This window comes from Manis javanica, chromosome 11 (assembly GCF_040802235.1).
Source record: "Manis javanica isolate MJ-LG chromosome 11, MJ_LKY, whole genome shotgun sequence".
Lineage (NCBI taxonomy): Eukaryota > Metazoa > Chordata > Mammalia > Pholidota > Manidae > Manis > Manis javanica.
The window spans coordinates 80,723,327-80,739,509 of NC_133166.1; the positions used below are offsets into that span (position 1 = coordinate 80,723,327).

The 16,183-nt window shown below is 34.3% G+C and overlaps 1 protein-coding gene across 2 annotated transcripts in view; it reads right to left on the minus strand.

The window, feature by feature from the left end:
• Positions 1-16,183, minus strand: part of FMN2 (formin 2) — a 321,858-nt gene that overhangs the window by 101,109 nt on the left and 204,566 nt on the right. For both annotated transcript variants that reach the window (XM_073216758.1, XM_073216759.1), the window contains exons 12-13: positions 14,948-15,007; positions 14,679-14,799 (exon numbers count right to left, since the gene is read on the minus strand). In XM_073216758.1, the coding sequence (XP_073072859.1) occupies positions 14,679-14,799; positions 14,948-15,007 (181 nt within the window). The remainder of the gene's footprint in view (positions 1-14,678; positions 14,800-14,947; positions 15,008-16,183) is intronic.

The following is a 16,183-nucleotide window of genomic DNA, read 5'->3' on the forward strand; positions in this document are numbered from 1 at the left end:
TAAGATTGTATGAATAAGATTTATCTATTTTTAAATGCAGGCAAATATAGTGCAATCAGTTTCACTTTCATAGATGTTCTTTGAAAGAAGATACCATAATTTATTAAGCAAGTATCTTGCTGAAAAATATCTGAGGGGACTTGGTGCTGTGTTATCAATATGAGCATGGTTATATATTTCACCTGGCCACTTGCGCACTGGGAGGTACATCTCGTGACCAAAATGCAGGGCCAGAGAGAATGGACTTTTTTGACTTAATATTGCCAGACAGTTTCCCAAGGAAGTGCATGAATTCATATTTCCATCATCAGTGTGTGAAAGAGTTCTCACTAATCCACATCTTTGCCAATATTTCACGCTTTCTGACTTTCTGTTTTTTTAAAGGATACTAATCAGTACTATTTCCCAAGATGGAATCCTAGGTGTAATTTGAAGTTACTGAAACTTACACTCTCACTTTTAACATGTCATTACACATGTCTCCAAATCCCCATTTGTGTAGCTACCAGTGTACGTTTACCAATGCTCTCCTCAGGTCCATTTCATCTAGATGCCTTCACTGATGAGCATCATTTTAGTTGGGTATAGAAGCATGAGTAGGAGTTTGCCAACTGAAAATGGAAAAAGAACTGCAGGACCTCAGTCACAGAGAATTACACATTCATGTGGAGATAGGTGTAAATGACTTTATTCCCATGGTGACTGTATACTACATCCAGGAACACTATGCTTTCATGAGATAATCTGCTCATACAATTAACATTTGAACAATATGGATTTGAACTGCATAGTTCCACTTACATGTGGATTTTTCTCAATAAATATATTGGAAAAATTTTTGAAGATTTGGGGCAATTTGAAAAAGCATTTTCTTTTCTCTAGCTTACTTTATTGTCAGAGAACAGTATATGATACATATAACAAAAAATTTGTGTTAACTGCTTATGTTATTGGTGAGGCTTCTGATGAATAGTGGGCTACTAGTAGTTAAGTTTTTGGGGAGTCAAAAGTTATACACAGATTTTCAACTGTGTGGAGGGCTGGTGCCTCTAACCCTTGTGTTGTTTAAGGGTCAGCTGTACAGAGTCCCTCTACAAAAGGGCATCTTACAATTCTGAATTAACCTAAGTTGGCTATTGCACTAAAAGAAAAACATTTTTCCTAAGTACACATTGTGACACAATGAAGGATTGTTTATAAAATAAAAAATACCTTAAAATATCAAAGAATTAAGGACCATTAATTGGCTGTGGTTTTTTCAAGGCAGTTATCAGAAAACCAAGTGAATATTGAAAATGAGGAAGTACAACTTTACTGGTTTTTTTCTCATACGAATAAACGGCATCAAATTTTAGAACTAAATGACCAATGACTTCTTCTTATTAACTCTCCTTCTACTAGCAAAATCTCCAGAAGTAATGGAGATTCAAGAGATTTACAGACTAAAAAAATTAAGAATAATGAAAAATGTTAATTTATGTGAGTCGTGTGCATGTGCATATTGCTGTGGGGGAGGGGAGACGAGCAAGAGAGAAGAAAATACCTTAAACCTTATTAACTTCGGAAAACATGAGAACATTTATTCCAAAGCTTATGTAAAGAAATGCAAACATCTCAAACAGCAAAACATTATAGTAACCTACATACTGTTGACTGGAAGGAAATTATGTAGTGATGCAATTTTTTTAAGAAGCACTTAAATGTTACACCAAAAAATTGAAATAATTCCTTTATACCAGCCTTACTACCCCCCATAATTAGAAAGATTTGTTTAGTTCTTTCTATTGCCTGTTTGGTCAAAATCACTGTCAACTTCTATTGAGTTCCTTTCTAACCCAAATTCCATGCTTGCCTAAGCAATATTTTCAAGACATAAATCATATCACTACAATTCCATAAATAGAATCCTTCAGGGGCTGGGTATTGCATTTGGAATAAAACATAAATTCCTTACAAAGTATATAAACTTGTACGGTCTACATGATCAGAACACTTTTCTCCTCTCATGTTCACGGTATCCCATGAACAGGGAGGCATTTCGACTTTTCCTGTCAGATGGTTCTCTGCCCCCTCTCCTCATTCTCCTTCGCACCTATTCCAAACACCCCAACACCTCTTAACCATTGAGAGTCTTTCTGCCCAGCATGCCTATGTTGGCTTTCGTAATCTGGTTGCCACGCATCTCTCTGTTTTATCACTTTGTACTTCCCTGCTCAGCCGGTATTTGAGTCACGCAGGATTGCTTGCAATTCCAAGAATGTGCTCATCTCATGACAAAGAACTTGGTGATATACCTGTTCAATTTTCTTCCATAATTTTTCACCTAGAAAATATTCGTAAGTCGTGACTCCATTCTAATGGCAATTCCTAATTCAAGCCTTCCCTAACCAATTAGATAGCATCAGGCTCCCCTTCCACTCTGTATGCTATTTGTCAACATTGTTACTATACTGTTATGGAATTATCTGTATGTGGCTTCTCAACTACATTGTATAGTTCTTTACATCCTATAAATACAAACACCCATTTAATATCCATCTTTTCCCTAAAAGCAAAGTGCAAAACATTTGGCTATAAAAGGTACTCAATAAATGCCAGTTCTAAGTTCAATTGCCTTTAAGGAGAGCACACATTTGGATAAACTTTGTTGACTTAAACAGACCAGGCTCAGTACTTTAGAGACATGCTTGATACATACTAAATTACATGCAGTGAAAATACATCTCTCCTCTTAGATGAGAATATAAGGATAATGAAAATTTAACAGATCACTTGTAAAAACTCTAAAATAACTGTAACACTTACAGAAATGAGACAGATATACATAAGCAACAGACAACATAGAAAAGAATCAACTAATGTGTGATTCTATTACCCTTTCCACTCTTTCATAAGTCATGCTAAAGCACACAGTAATTTGAAAGATTCTGTTTCTTACCTATTCCTAATTAAAATACATCTTAAACTAGGAATTTTTCAATTGTATCATTTTTATGCTAAGGATGTTTTTGAGTTTTAGTCAGAATAATACTTCTAGTTTTAACAGGACTATGGAACTCACTGTAAGTGAACCAAAATATAGGTGGGTGGTGGAAAGCTGAAATGTTTTTTGAAGTTGGGAGTCTGATGCTGACTTTGCTTGGAGCTGTTATCTTAGCCAAGTCACAACAGGATTGTGGGTTTATAATACTCATTGCATATTTTTTACTTCATTCTTGACATAATTTCCTCCAGTTCTGAATGTCCTTGATTAAACATGTCTAAAATCGTTTACTGACTATGTTCTATCTCTATTCACTTTTCTTGTACTTCCTTCTGTAACAGCTTTGGCATCCATCCAGGTATACAAGCTAGAAATTAGAGTCATCTTATACCTCCTCCTTCCTTGCCCTGGAGGTCAGTACAGTTACAGAATCCTATTCCATCATATCGCCAAAGGCTCCAGATCCCTCTCTTCTACCACAAGGACCTCAACATCTCTGACCAGCTAGGCCTTCTGCTTCTAGTTTTTCCTCTACACCATCCTTCACAAACTCTCCATGAGGAACTTTCAACAATGCATGTCTAGTGTCCTGTGGCCCTGCCTAAACATTCCCATGGCTAATCAAAGATTGCATAACCAAGTCTAAACTCCACAGTCAGTCCTCAAGAGCACCATGTCATCCTTCAATCCAACGCCCCTGAGCACCTATACTCTACTTACATTAGATTTTACCAGGCATTTCTTGCCACTTTATTGGTTTACCTCACTTACTGAGTCCAGACCATGCCAGGTGTGCGCTAAGAGCTAAGCACAGTCAACAGCAAATCTTTCCTGAAGGGGTTCATTCAGTGAACCTCAAAGGGGGCAGTGTTAGTTTTGATGTTAAGAGGATGGCTTGGATTGGGGTCCCCAGGTTCATACCCACTCATACTATGTGACCTTTTGCAGGGCATTTAGTATCTCTAAACTTTAGTGTCTTCAAACCTCAAGTATGAATATTTTATATCCCTCAGAAATAAATCTGAGATTAATTGAGAAACGCCTGGTCTCATGTCTGTTGAAGACAATTACAGCCAAATAGTTACAAGACTAGTGATTTTGCTCACCATGTTCTTCCCCAGGCTTGAAACCATCTTAAATGTTTTCTGAATATTACAATGGCATGGGAAAATACTCTTGTTGTAAATTTCAGTGGGGAAAAAATGTAAGATATAAAAGTAAATACAGATGTCCAGTCAAATGGAATGATGAAGTCACAGGCTGAACCTTCCTTCTATTGGAAACACACAGTAATGAATAAGAACACAGAAAATCAGACACAGTAAGCTTTAGAAAAATGTTAATATCACCTTTAGCCAGAAATACTAGAAAAGCCCAATTTAATAAACAGGGTGGTGAGAAGTCACTGGGGTGTGCATGTGGAAGAGAAGGTAAAGGTCATGGCTGATGTAGAGACCAGTGAAGGGAGACTTCCCCCAGAGGGAATGGAGTCGCCTCACTGTTGGGAACCCAGAGCTGTGACTGGGCTCCCCAATTCAGGACGGGAGGATGAAAACAACTACAGCCCAAAAGCAGCTGTGTTACTGGGAGCAAGAGTGGGCACACAGAGCTAGTTTTCCAGGAAAGGCTTGAGCCAAGTCATTCACCAGCTTGAAGAGGGAATATGCAAATCTCATCTGCCCACAGGGCAGGAGCTCCAGCCTGCTGATAGCTTTGGTTCTGGCCTGAGGGACAAAGGCAGGCCAAGCAAACATCCAGACTTCAAACATCCAGGCAACTTCCAGGGAAAGGAGGAGAGCAAGGGACAGGCAGTTTGACAGTTCTGGTACAACTCTTCAACTTCCCCACTCATAACACTAAAGCAATCATAGAATATGTGTTCCAGTTGAACTTTATTTACAAAATTAAAGGCCTTATTTAGAAATTAAAGGTGTAATTTTCTGACACCTGTTTCAAATCAACCACAAATAAACCTACTGAGAACAAAGACAACTTATAACTATTAACAAATGAAAGATGGACTCATTATAGATGAAACAAAAACTATAGAAAATCCAAAAAGGACTTTATCTTTACAAATATTGAAGAGATAAGGGAAAGATAGTATCTAAAATGAGAACATGAAATTACTTTTACTTTAAAAATAGATATGGTAAAAACATATTAGAAGTCTTGGAAACAAAAATATCAGGATTTAAAAACAGTTGCACTGATAATATAAACATCATAATGGACAGTGTCAAAGGGAGAATTAGTGAACTAGAAGACAATGTTGAGCAATGCATGAGAATTACAAAAAATGTGGGGGAGATATTTACAATATGAAAGACAAGTGAAGAGACATAGAGAATTAGACCAAGAAATTACAATGTACACCTACGAAGCATTTCAGGAAAAGAGGAGAAAAGTTATGAATATGTGAATAGGTTATTGTTGAGAATTCTTAAGACATTAAGGAAGATATTGGCTTTAAGTTGAAAGCTGTGAGTACACAGCAAATAATAAATACATAAATTAATTAACTAATAAACAAATAACAAAAGGATAAGATGATGGCCTAGGAAGAACCTGAACACCTCACACACACACACCAAATCTACACTACACATAGCAGTGATTCCTCCAAGAACTGAGGACTGAGTGAGCAGTTTCTGCACATCAAAGGATGGAGAGACCACAGAGAGAAGAGCAGCAGAGATGGAGGAAGTAATGATGGGCACTCCACCCCTACAGCAGAACTACAGTAAGGGAGGGACATCATTGAGGGCCCCATGCACAGGTTCTCCTGCTCTGAGTCACAGGATCAAAAAAACACAAAAAACATGGTTTAAGAGGCATTTGGAACACAACTGAAGGAACCCCATTATGAACACTGCAGCATCCTCCAAATAGTGATGTGTCTGCTCAAAATCTCTCCAGAGTAGGAGGGGCCAGTGAGTACTACTGTTTACATTCCCCCTGTACCTTGACAGCATGGATAGGAGTAGGGTCTGACTGTACTAGCTAGTGAGGTAGAGCAAAAATGAAAACACAGTGCTTTTAGAATGTATTCAAATTTAAGTGCCTATCAACTTAATATAGACTGCTATGTACTTAGAACATCATCTATGAACCTCACGGTAGCCACAAACCAAAAACCTATGCTAGATACACAAAAAATAAAAAGGAAGGAATACAAGCATAATACTAAAGAAAGTTACCACTCACAAGGGAAGGGAGCAAGAGAAGAAAGCATCAGAGAAGAACAACAAAAACAGCCAGAAAACAATTACAAAAATGGCATAAGCACATATCTATCAATAATTACTTTAAATGCAAATGGTCTAAATGTTCCAATCAAAAGACATAGAGTGACAGAACAGGTTTGAAAAAGTGAGATCTATCAATATGCTGCTTATAAGAGACTCACTTCAGACCTAAAGACAAATACAGACTGAAACTGAAGGATGGAAAAAGATATTCCATCAAATAGAACTGGAAAAAAAAAAAGCTGAAGTAGCAGTACCCATATCACACAAAATAGACTTTAAAACAAAGATGGTAAGAAGATACAAGGAAGGACATTACATAATGATAAAGGAATCAACCCAACAAGAGATAAACAATCGTAAATATCTGTGTACCCAACATAGGCGCATCTAAATATATAAGGCAAATATTAACAGACATAAAGGGAGAAATTGACAGTAATACAATTATAGTAGGGGACATTAACAACCCACTTATATCAATGTATAGATCATCCAGACAGAAAATCAGCAAGGAAATGGGCTGTGGACAATACATTAGACAAATGGACACAACAGATATATACAGAACAATACATCCCCAAACGGTGGATTGCACATTCTTTTCAAGTGCACATAGAACATTCTCCAGAACAGACCACGTGTTAGGCGACAAAAGTCCCAATAATTTTAAGACTGAAATTTATCAAGCATGTTTTTCAACCACAATGCCATGAAACTATAAGTCAATAACAAAAAAAAAACTTGGAAAAAATACAAACACATGCAGCCTAAACAACATGTCACTGAACAACTGAAGGGTCAATGAAGAAATCAAAGAGGAAATCAAAAAGTTCTTTGAGACAAATTAAAATAGACACACAAGAGTTCAAAATCTTTGGGACACAGCAAAATATTCTAAGATGGCAGTTTATAGCAATACAAGCCTGTCTCATAAAAGAAGACTTTAAAGTAAACAATCCAACCTTATATCTAAAGGACCTAGAAAAAGAAGAAAAGAACCTCAAGTTAGTAAAAGGAAGGAAATAAAAAAGATCAGAACACAAAAAATGAAATAGAGACTAAAACAATTGAAAAGATCAATGAAACTAAGAGCTGGTTCTTTGAAAGATAAACAAAATTAATAAACCTTCAGCTAGACTCATCAAGAAAAAGAGAAGACTCAAATTAATTTAGAAATAAAAGAGAAGTTATAACAAACACCACAAAAATACAGAGGATTTATAATTACTATGAACAACTATGTGCCAATGAAGTAGACAACCCAGAAGAAATGAATATATTCCTAGAAACATGCAATCTTCCAAGAATGAATCAAAAAGAAAGAGAAAATATGAACTGATTAAAGTAACAAAATTGAATCAGTAACCAAAATACTCCTAACAAACAAAAGTCCAGGACCTATCAGCCTCATGGGAGAAGTGTACCAAACATTTAAAGAAGTGTTAATATGTATCCTTCTAAAACTGTACGAAATAATTGAAGATGAATGAAGGCTTCCAAATGCATTCTACAAGACCAGCATTAACCTGGTAACAAAATCAGACAGACACAATACAAAAAGGGATCATTCACCATGATCAAGTGGCAATTATTTCAGGGATGCAAGGATGGTTCAGTGTCAGCAAATCAATTGCTGTGACATGCCATGGTAACCAAAGGAAAGACAAAAGTCATATGATCATCTCAACAGATACAGAAAAAGGCACTTGACAAAATTCAACATCCATTTATGACAAAACCTTTCAACAAAGTAGGTATAGAGGGAGCATGCATCAATATAACAAAGGCCATATATGACAAATCCACAGCTAATATCATACATTAACAATGTAAAGCTAAAACTTTTCCTCTAAGATGAGAAATGAGACGAGGATGCCCATTCTCACCACTTTTATTCAATATAGCCCTGGAAGTCCTAGCCATAGAAATCAGATGAGGAAAAGAAAAGGCATTAAAATTGATAAGAAAGAAGTGTCACTATTTGCAGATCACATGAAGCTGTATTTAAAACTCCAACCAAAAATCTATTAGAACTAATACATTAATTCAATAAATTTGCAGGATACAAAATCAATATATAGAAATCATTATATTTCACATATAATAGCAAACTAGCATAAAGAGAAGTTAAGGAAACAATTCCATTTACAATTACATCAAAAGAATAATATACCTAGGAATAAATTTAACCAAGGAGGTGAAAGACCTATCTCTGAAAACTATAAGACATTAATGAAAGGAATTGGAGGTGACATAAATAAATGGAAAGACATACTATGCTCTTGGTTAGGAAAAATGAGCATTTAAAAAAATTTCCAAACAACCAAAACAATCTACAGATTTAATGCAATCTCTAAGTATCAGTGGCAGTTTTTACACAATTTGAAAATCCTAAAATTTGTATGGAACCAAAAAGAACCCAAAGAGCCAAGCAATCTTGAGAAAGGAGAACAAAGTTTGAGCTATCATGTTCCCTGATTTCAAATTATGCTACAAAGCTCTAGTAATCAAAACAGGGTACTGGTACAAAAACAGACACAGAGATCAACAGAACAGAATAGAAAGCTCAGAAATAAACCCACACTTATATGGTCAATTAATCCAAGAGCAAAGAATATACAATGGGAGAAAGACGGTCTCTTCAGTAAATGGTGTTGGGAAAACTGGACAGCCACAAGCAAAAGAATGAAATTGGATCACTGTCTTACACCATACACAAAAACAAACTCAAAATGGATTAAAGAACTAAATGTAAGACTGGAAACTATAAAACTCCTCAAAAAAAGAGGCAATAAGCTCTTGGATACTGGCCTTAGCAGTTTTTTTTCCAGATATAGCTCCCCAGACAAGGGCAACAAAAGCAAAAATAAATGAGACTACATCAAATTAAAAAGCCTTTGCACCACAAAGGAAAAGGCACTTACTGAATCAGGTATATGCAAATAATATATCCAGTAAAGGTTAATATCCAGGATATATAAAGAATTCATATAATTCAACACCAAAAAAAAAACTAATTTAAAAATGGACAGAGGGCCTGAATAGACATTTTTTTCCAAAGAAGGCACACAGATGGCCAACAGGCACATGAAAAGATGCTCAACATCACAAATCAACAGGGAAATGCAAATCAAACCCACAATGAGCCGTCACCTCACACCAGTCAGAATGGCCAGTATCATCAAGAGATAAGTGTTGGTGAGGATGAGAAAAGGGGACCATTTGCAACCACTTGAATGAACCCAGAGGGTATTATGTTAAGTGAAGTAAGTCAGACAGAAAAAGGCAAATACCATATAATTTCACTTATATGTGGAATCTAAACAACAAAACAAAGAAAACAGAAATACTCCTAAATATAAGAAACAAATAGGTGATTGCCATAGGGGAGGTGGGTAGGAGATGGGTGAAATAGATGAAGCGGATAAAGAGGTACAAACTTCCAATTATAAAATAAATTATGGGATGAAAGGTACAGCATAGGGAATACAGTCAATAATACTGTAATAACTCTGTATGATGATAGATGTAAATAAATTTCTCATGGTGAGCATTTCATAATGTATATGTGTCCAATTACTGTTGTACATTGAAATTAATATGATATTGTATGTTAACTATACCTTAATAAAAATAATTTTTAATAAATTCATACTATACATATTAAAGCAAGATGAATAAGGATAATGAGAAAATTAAAAGTCACCATAATGAAAAGACAGATTATCTACAAAAGAAGGATAATTAGGTTGAAAACAAACTTATCAGTGATGAGAGATGGCAGGAAAAAAAAGTATCTTTAAACTGTTGATGAAAAATAAGTCAATCCAGAATTCTATATCCAACAAACTATCATTCAATAATGAGGGAAATATTTTTATCAGTCATTTTCAAAGAGTTTACCACCAACTACCCTCACTGAGAGAACAACAAAGTGAGAAGGGAGAAAATGGGTGGCCACAGCTATTGCCTAAATATATTGGTAAATGTTATTACCTAACAATTATAAAGTGTTAATATTTAAAAGAAAAAAGATAGGACTAAAGGTCTAGAAAACACTAGAAGGAAGATGGGAGTATTTTAATTATTAGAATGTTCTAAACCTCTCATGTTATTTTGGAAGATAAATATACTAAATAAATTTACACCATGTTATAAAATAACATAAATTAAGAAAACATGTATTTAAGGACAGTCAACAAATTAATAGAAATATTATGTATGACTTCCACAATGTGTTGGAGGAGTCAGGGAGAGGATAGTGAGAAATTTATCAAGACAATAGAAAACCAAAAAGAAGAGAGAATGTTAAGGTAAATGAAATAATCCAACTATAAAGCAAAGATTACAGAATGGACAAAAATTAGCAAAATTATGTGCATCATGGGTCCAATGGTATAATTCATGCATGTGCAATACACACACACACACACACATACACACACACACACGCACCAGATACAAATATACCAAAATTTTAACTTTATCATCGGATTATGGAATTATGGATAAATACATTTTCTTTACATTTTTCAATGTTGTCTGATGTTGTTATGCTTGAACTCAATTCATTTAAAAATCATATCAAAGAGTTATTTTTTAGAAAGCCATTGGTTGCATTTGAATTGAGTTAATAACATCACTTTATCTTTCCTCAAACAAAAAAAAGAAAAACATTTCGTTCCTAAATATCAGAAATCTGCCATTGTAAACATAATAGCTACAAACGAATACAAATCAATACAAAGAGGTTTCAAGACTGGTTTTTCCTACATATCTCAGGACACGGACATTACTTCAACTTGAAGATACTGTTAATGAATTTTAAACATTTTCAAGCCAGGTTTAAAAGCTGGGGTTTGAGGGGGTGGGAGGTAGAGGGTATAGGGAAGAATTTGCATGAGAACATTCTTGTCCAGTTCCGGTAACTTAATTACTCAGTGTTCTGTACAAGTTGAGTTGATTTAAGTCATGTGGCAAGTGCTACAATTTCTAACCCAGAAAGGCACTGGAACAGAAGTCATCATTTGGCGTGACTTCATCAAGAATAGCTGCTGACAGACCGAAGAGATCAAAAGCCGATCAGGTTGCTTAACAGACTACATGTCACTGAGCTCAGAGCCGAGGGAGCACCCTGAGTTGCTGTGGAAATCTTGGGAACAAGTACAGAAACAAAACACAAAGGATGTTCTTATAAAATGCTAAAATGAGATTCAGTTGTCTAATCAAAATATCCAAGCCATAACATGTTATTTCTCAGTCTTTACTTAAAAATAAAAATTAAGTTTCTGAGCAGAAGCAAAGTTTTAGAACCAGAGGATGAGTAAATAAATGGTTATAATAATCAGCCTTTATCAAACTAATTGCACTATTTATTCTGTTTTCCTTATTATGAATATTCAACATTTATTGGTAATTACATAGAAAGTAATGAGATAAATTCTTTACATACATCATCTCATTACCTAAAACTTCTTAAAACAACTTGCTTCTGCAAAAAAAAAAAAAAAAAAAAAAGACAGGCTATGTGAATCTTCTTAAATGATTACCTAACTTGACCCCATAGAAGGAATCATTTTTAATAGTCTACATTTACTAAAGTAGATATTATTTTAAACTAATTATGACCAAAATAACATAACCTAATAATCTCCCATTTGACTCCCATTTAGATCAATGTATGTATGTATCTCACTCCAAAGAGGGACATGTGGCAGTTTTATTTTATGCCTTGTAGATATGAGATGGTACATACATGCTAAATCTATCCCAGAAATTGAATGTAAATTTCAGTTCATAAGATTTCCTTCCTTATGGCATAAAACATCTTATTTTCCATGGAAAAACTCAAATTTTAGAAAACAAAAAAAAAAGGTTTGATTAAATAATGATTTGTGTCAGTTTGTAAAGGATACCTAAGAGTGTGACAACCTTACAAATAGCTCTTCAAGCTATTGTAATAGCTCATTTTACAAAAACAGTAGCATAAAATTACATTACTTCATGAATAGCTCATTTTACAAAAATAGTAGCACAAAATTACATTATTTCATGAACTACCGCTTCATTTCCCCACCTTTACTGTAACTTCCTCAGAGCAAATGCCATGCATCTGTTATTAACAGAGTCCCAGGTTTCTACTACTTAGTGTGTTCCAAGAGAACCTACCAGATACTATGTAAAAAGAGAGCTTTGTGATAAAATAAATTGGGCAACTTTTGCCAACTTTTCTTTCAGAGAACACTGTGAATTTTTTTTTAATTCTCTTTTAATTCACTTGGTAATGTAACCCCCCATTTCTAGGGTACCAAACACACCTATGGACAAATTTGAGAAAATACTGTGCTAGGGAAATGCTATAGGTGCTAGTTGAGGGAATAGGCTTTTCCCTTATAAAAAGTGTAAACCATTGGGTTAAAATCATCACCTTCCTAACCTTCTGAGGGACTCAATATTGCTAAGCTGTTTCTTCAGTACTGAACCTTCGTAGTTACCACATTGCTGGAGAAGACAGATGTGCAAGAGGACACAGTCTTCAGAGCATTGACTGCTCGTCCTTTTCAATCCCATTATCTGGTGTGTGTTAGTTCTCTTTTTAACTCTAAGTCTTGTGAGAACTTGCCATTTTCAGGGCTACATATATATTTAATAACTACAGTAAGAAAGCATGTAGACATGAAAAATAAATGAGGTAACATTCTGAAGTGATAACCAGATGAACCCAAAGCAAACATAAATTCCCCAGAAATAATATTACCATTCCTCTGGTTTATCAAATCACCTGCAAACCATGAAATTCTACTTTGCAAAACTGAATTGTTGATCAAAGTGGGAAGTACTTTCTAGATAACCCAGAAATGCCCCAACACCACACTGGGAAGAGAGAGAGTAGAATTTCATAAGCAAACCAGAACACCTTGCATAATTTTGAAGTATGATAAATACTATACATAAGTGGATTGGCTTTTTATTGCTTTAAGAAATCATACTTAAGTATATAGTAATGTAGTATTATATAAACATAATATAGTTTTATTTACTTATTTTTTTAAACAAGGCTGTCATTCTTGGGCTTGATTAATGAGCACCATATCTGAGGCTCTAAGGAGGAACGAAAGAGTGACAGGATTTCAGATCTCAACAGTGATGATTGTCTTTTGGGTACCTGCAGCACCTAACAATTGCCTAACATGCCCCAGGGCCGTAATAAATATTTACAGAGGAGACTGTCTTTTCCCATTGCATATTCTTGCTTCCTTTGTCATATATTAATTGACCATATAAACATGGGTTTATTTCTGGTACAATAATCTCTATGTCTGTTTCTGTGCCAATACCATACTGATTTAATTACTATAGCTTTGGAGTAATTTTGAAATCAGGGAGTGATATTTTGTTCTTCTTTCTCAAGATCCCTTTGGCCATTCGGGATCTCTTGTGGTTCCATACAAATTTTAGGATTGTTTGCTCTATTTCTATGAAATGCCACTGATATTTCGATAAGGATTGCATTGAATCTGTAGATTGCTTTGGGTAATGCAGATATTTTAAGAATATTAATCCTTCTAATCTATGAGCATGGAATATCTTTTCATTTACTTGCGTCATCTCCGATTTCTTTCATCAATGTCTTATAGTGAGAGTCCAGTTCTTCACCTCCTTGGTTAAATTTGTTCCCAGTATTTTATTCTTTTTCATGCAATTCTAAATGGAATTGTTTACAAAATTTCTCTTTCTGATAGTTGGTTGTTAGTGTATAAAAATACAACAGATATTTGTAGATTTGTTTGGTATCCCGCAACTTTACTGAATTCATATATCAGTTCTAATAGATTTTTTGGTGGAGTCTTTAGGGTTTTCTATACATAAAATCATATCTGCAAATAGGGACAGTTTTACTTCTTCCTTTACAATTTGGGTGCCTTTTATTTTGAATGTTTTTTAATTTAAAAATTTGGAGGATTTCAGAGTCTCTTCAAAATTATTTGGTATAAGGCTCCTTAAACATTATACACATGTGGGTATTTTTTGCCAAGTATGTGAAAGAAGATATTTTGCTTCCGGGAAAGTTCTCAAGCCACAAAATCTTGGGCAAGTATACCAAGGGAGGATGGGGAGGGACTATTTATGTTTTAACAATGATATGATAAATGTACGAATGTTCTTGGCTATAAAGTGGAAAGAAGATGATCACGTTTGCTCCTGATGAAAGAGATTGCCATTCAAATGCCCAATACATGATTCAATGACTAACTTTCTAATACACATAGCTCTTTAAAGAATAAAAGAGTAAGATCACTGGTAAAATTTTTCTTTTGCCACATTCAAACATTTTTAGTTCTACAAGGTGATAAAAGACTTAACTTTTTTCAAAAACACTGAAAAGTCTGTCCTCTCTCACTAAAAAAGGATAAGTAACAAACACGAGTTTAAGATTATGCTACCTTTCAAGTCTTTCTTTAGTTTTCTGAGATCTTTTTGAAAATCTTCAAACTTCATCTGTGAAGCCTGAAACAGGTCTTGGGGTTCTGGTAGTGGAAAGACACACTGTTCTTTTCCAGCATCCTGATTAGCAAGAAACACATAATTTTTAAGAAAATCAGCATCAATATAATGAAGACCAATACAACAGCAGTAATGGCAAAAAACAACAAACACTGCCAAATCACTCAACAATAAATAACAAAATATGACTATGTTAAAATTGTCTTACCTCATCAAAATTTCGAAGATAATAGGAAACAATGTATGACAAAAGGCTTCTGCTATTGTCCTAGGTGGAAAGACCAAAGTCATTAAAAATATATTATTAAAATTATTAAATATACAGTGTTAAATAAATTCCATTAAATCTGCATAATTGGATGGGAACATTTAGAATAAAATGTGAAATTCTATATTTCAAGTTACTTCAGTCATTATATCTAAAGAGTTTAATGGCATGGATGATTTTATTTTTACCCAGCATTCCAATCTGAGCTTCATGTGGGAACATAGCTGTTTAAGGATGGAGTCTCAGCTCTAAATATGGTCCTGCTTTCACCTGCCTTGATCAGAAAATTAGTCCATTAATTTTTATGTTTTATTACTAAAAGATGTAACTACTATCTTAACCAAAATGATGAAATATTGTCAGCATTTCTATACACCTGGACCGGTGCTTATCACTCCAACATAAGTTTGAGACTTTGTTAGTATATAGATTAGAGAAATAAAAAAATTAAGTATTATTTCAAGTAAGCAGGAGCTTTAAAAATACAAATACATATTATAAATTGTATGTCAGCAAACAATATCTATGCATCTATAGATAATGCGACGTGTAGTATAGTTTTATAGTTCTATAGAAAAAATGTAAAATTGTTTCATATCTAAAAGTGTTCAAAGAACAGCTTTTCATCTCCTTTCTGACACATTTAAAGGCATAAATTTTTAATTTTTTTTGCATTGTTCAAGATTAGTACTAGATAATCTGAATGTGGAGACCAAAGATGTATTTTAAAAACAAGCCCTGTGGCACAACTACATTCCTTAGAATATTCAATCTAGCATATCCATAAAAAGCAGCAAAGTCCATTTATAATTGAGCTTGATATGATATGGTAATATATCAATTAGAGACTTCCCTCATAGGAATATATAGTAATAATATATTACATAGTAATATAGCAACAATAATTAAAGTTATCACAAAAAATAAATGATAAAACTTTTTATTAGAAACAGGAGTTGCTTGTAAAATGATTTAAGTAACTGGACTTCCTTTTTCTTTCCTATCTTGTAAAACAGAAATGGTTAGCAATACCTGAATCAGTAACAATGCATGTATTAAATGCCTGCCAATAGGTATACTGAGTTAAAATTCTAAGCAGTCGCATTACTAGCTCCATCCACTTAGGTCTACAAATAAAACTAGAGAGTAGATACAATTATATTTGTTTTATAGAGA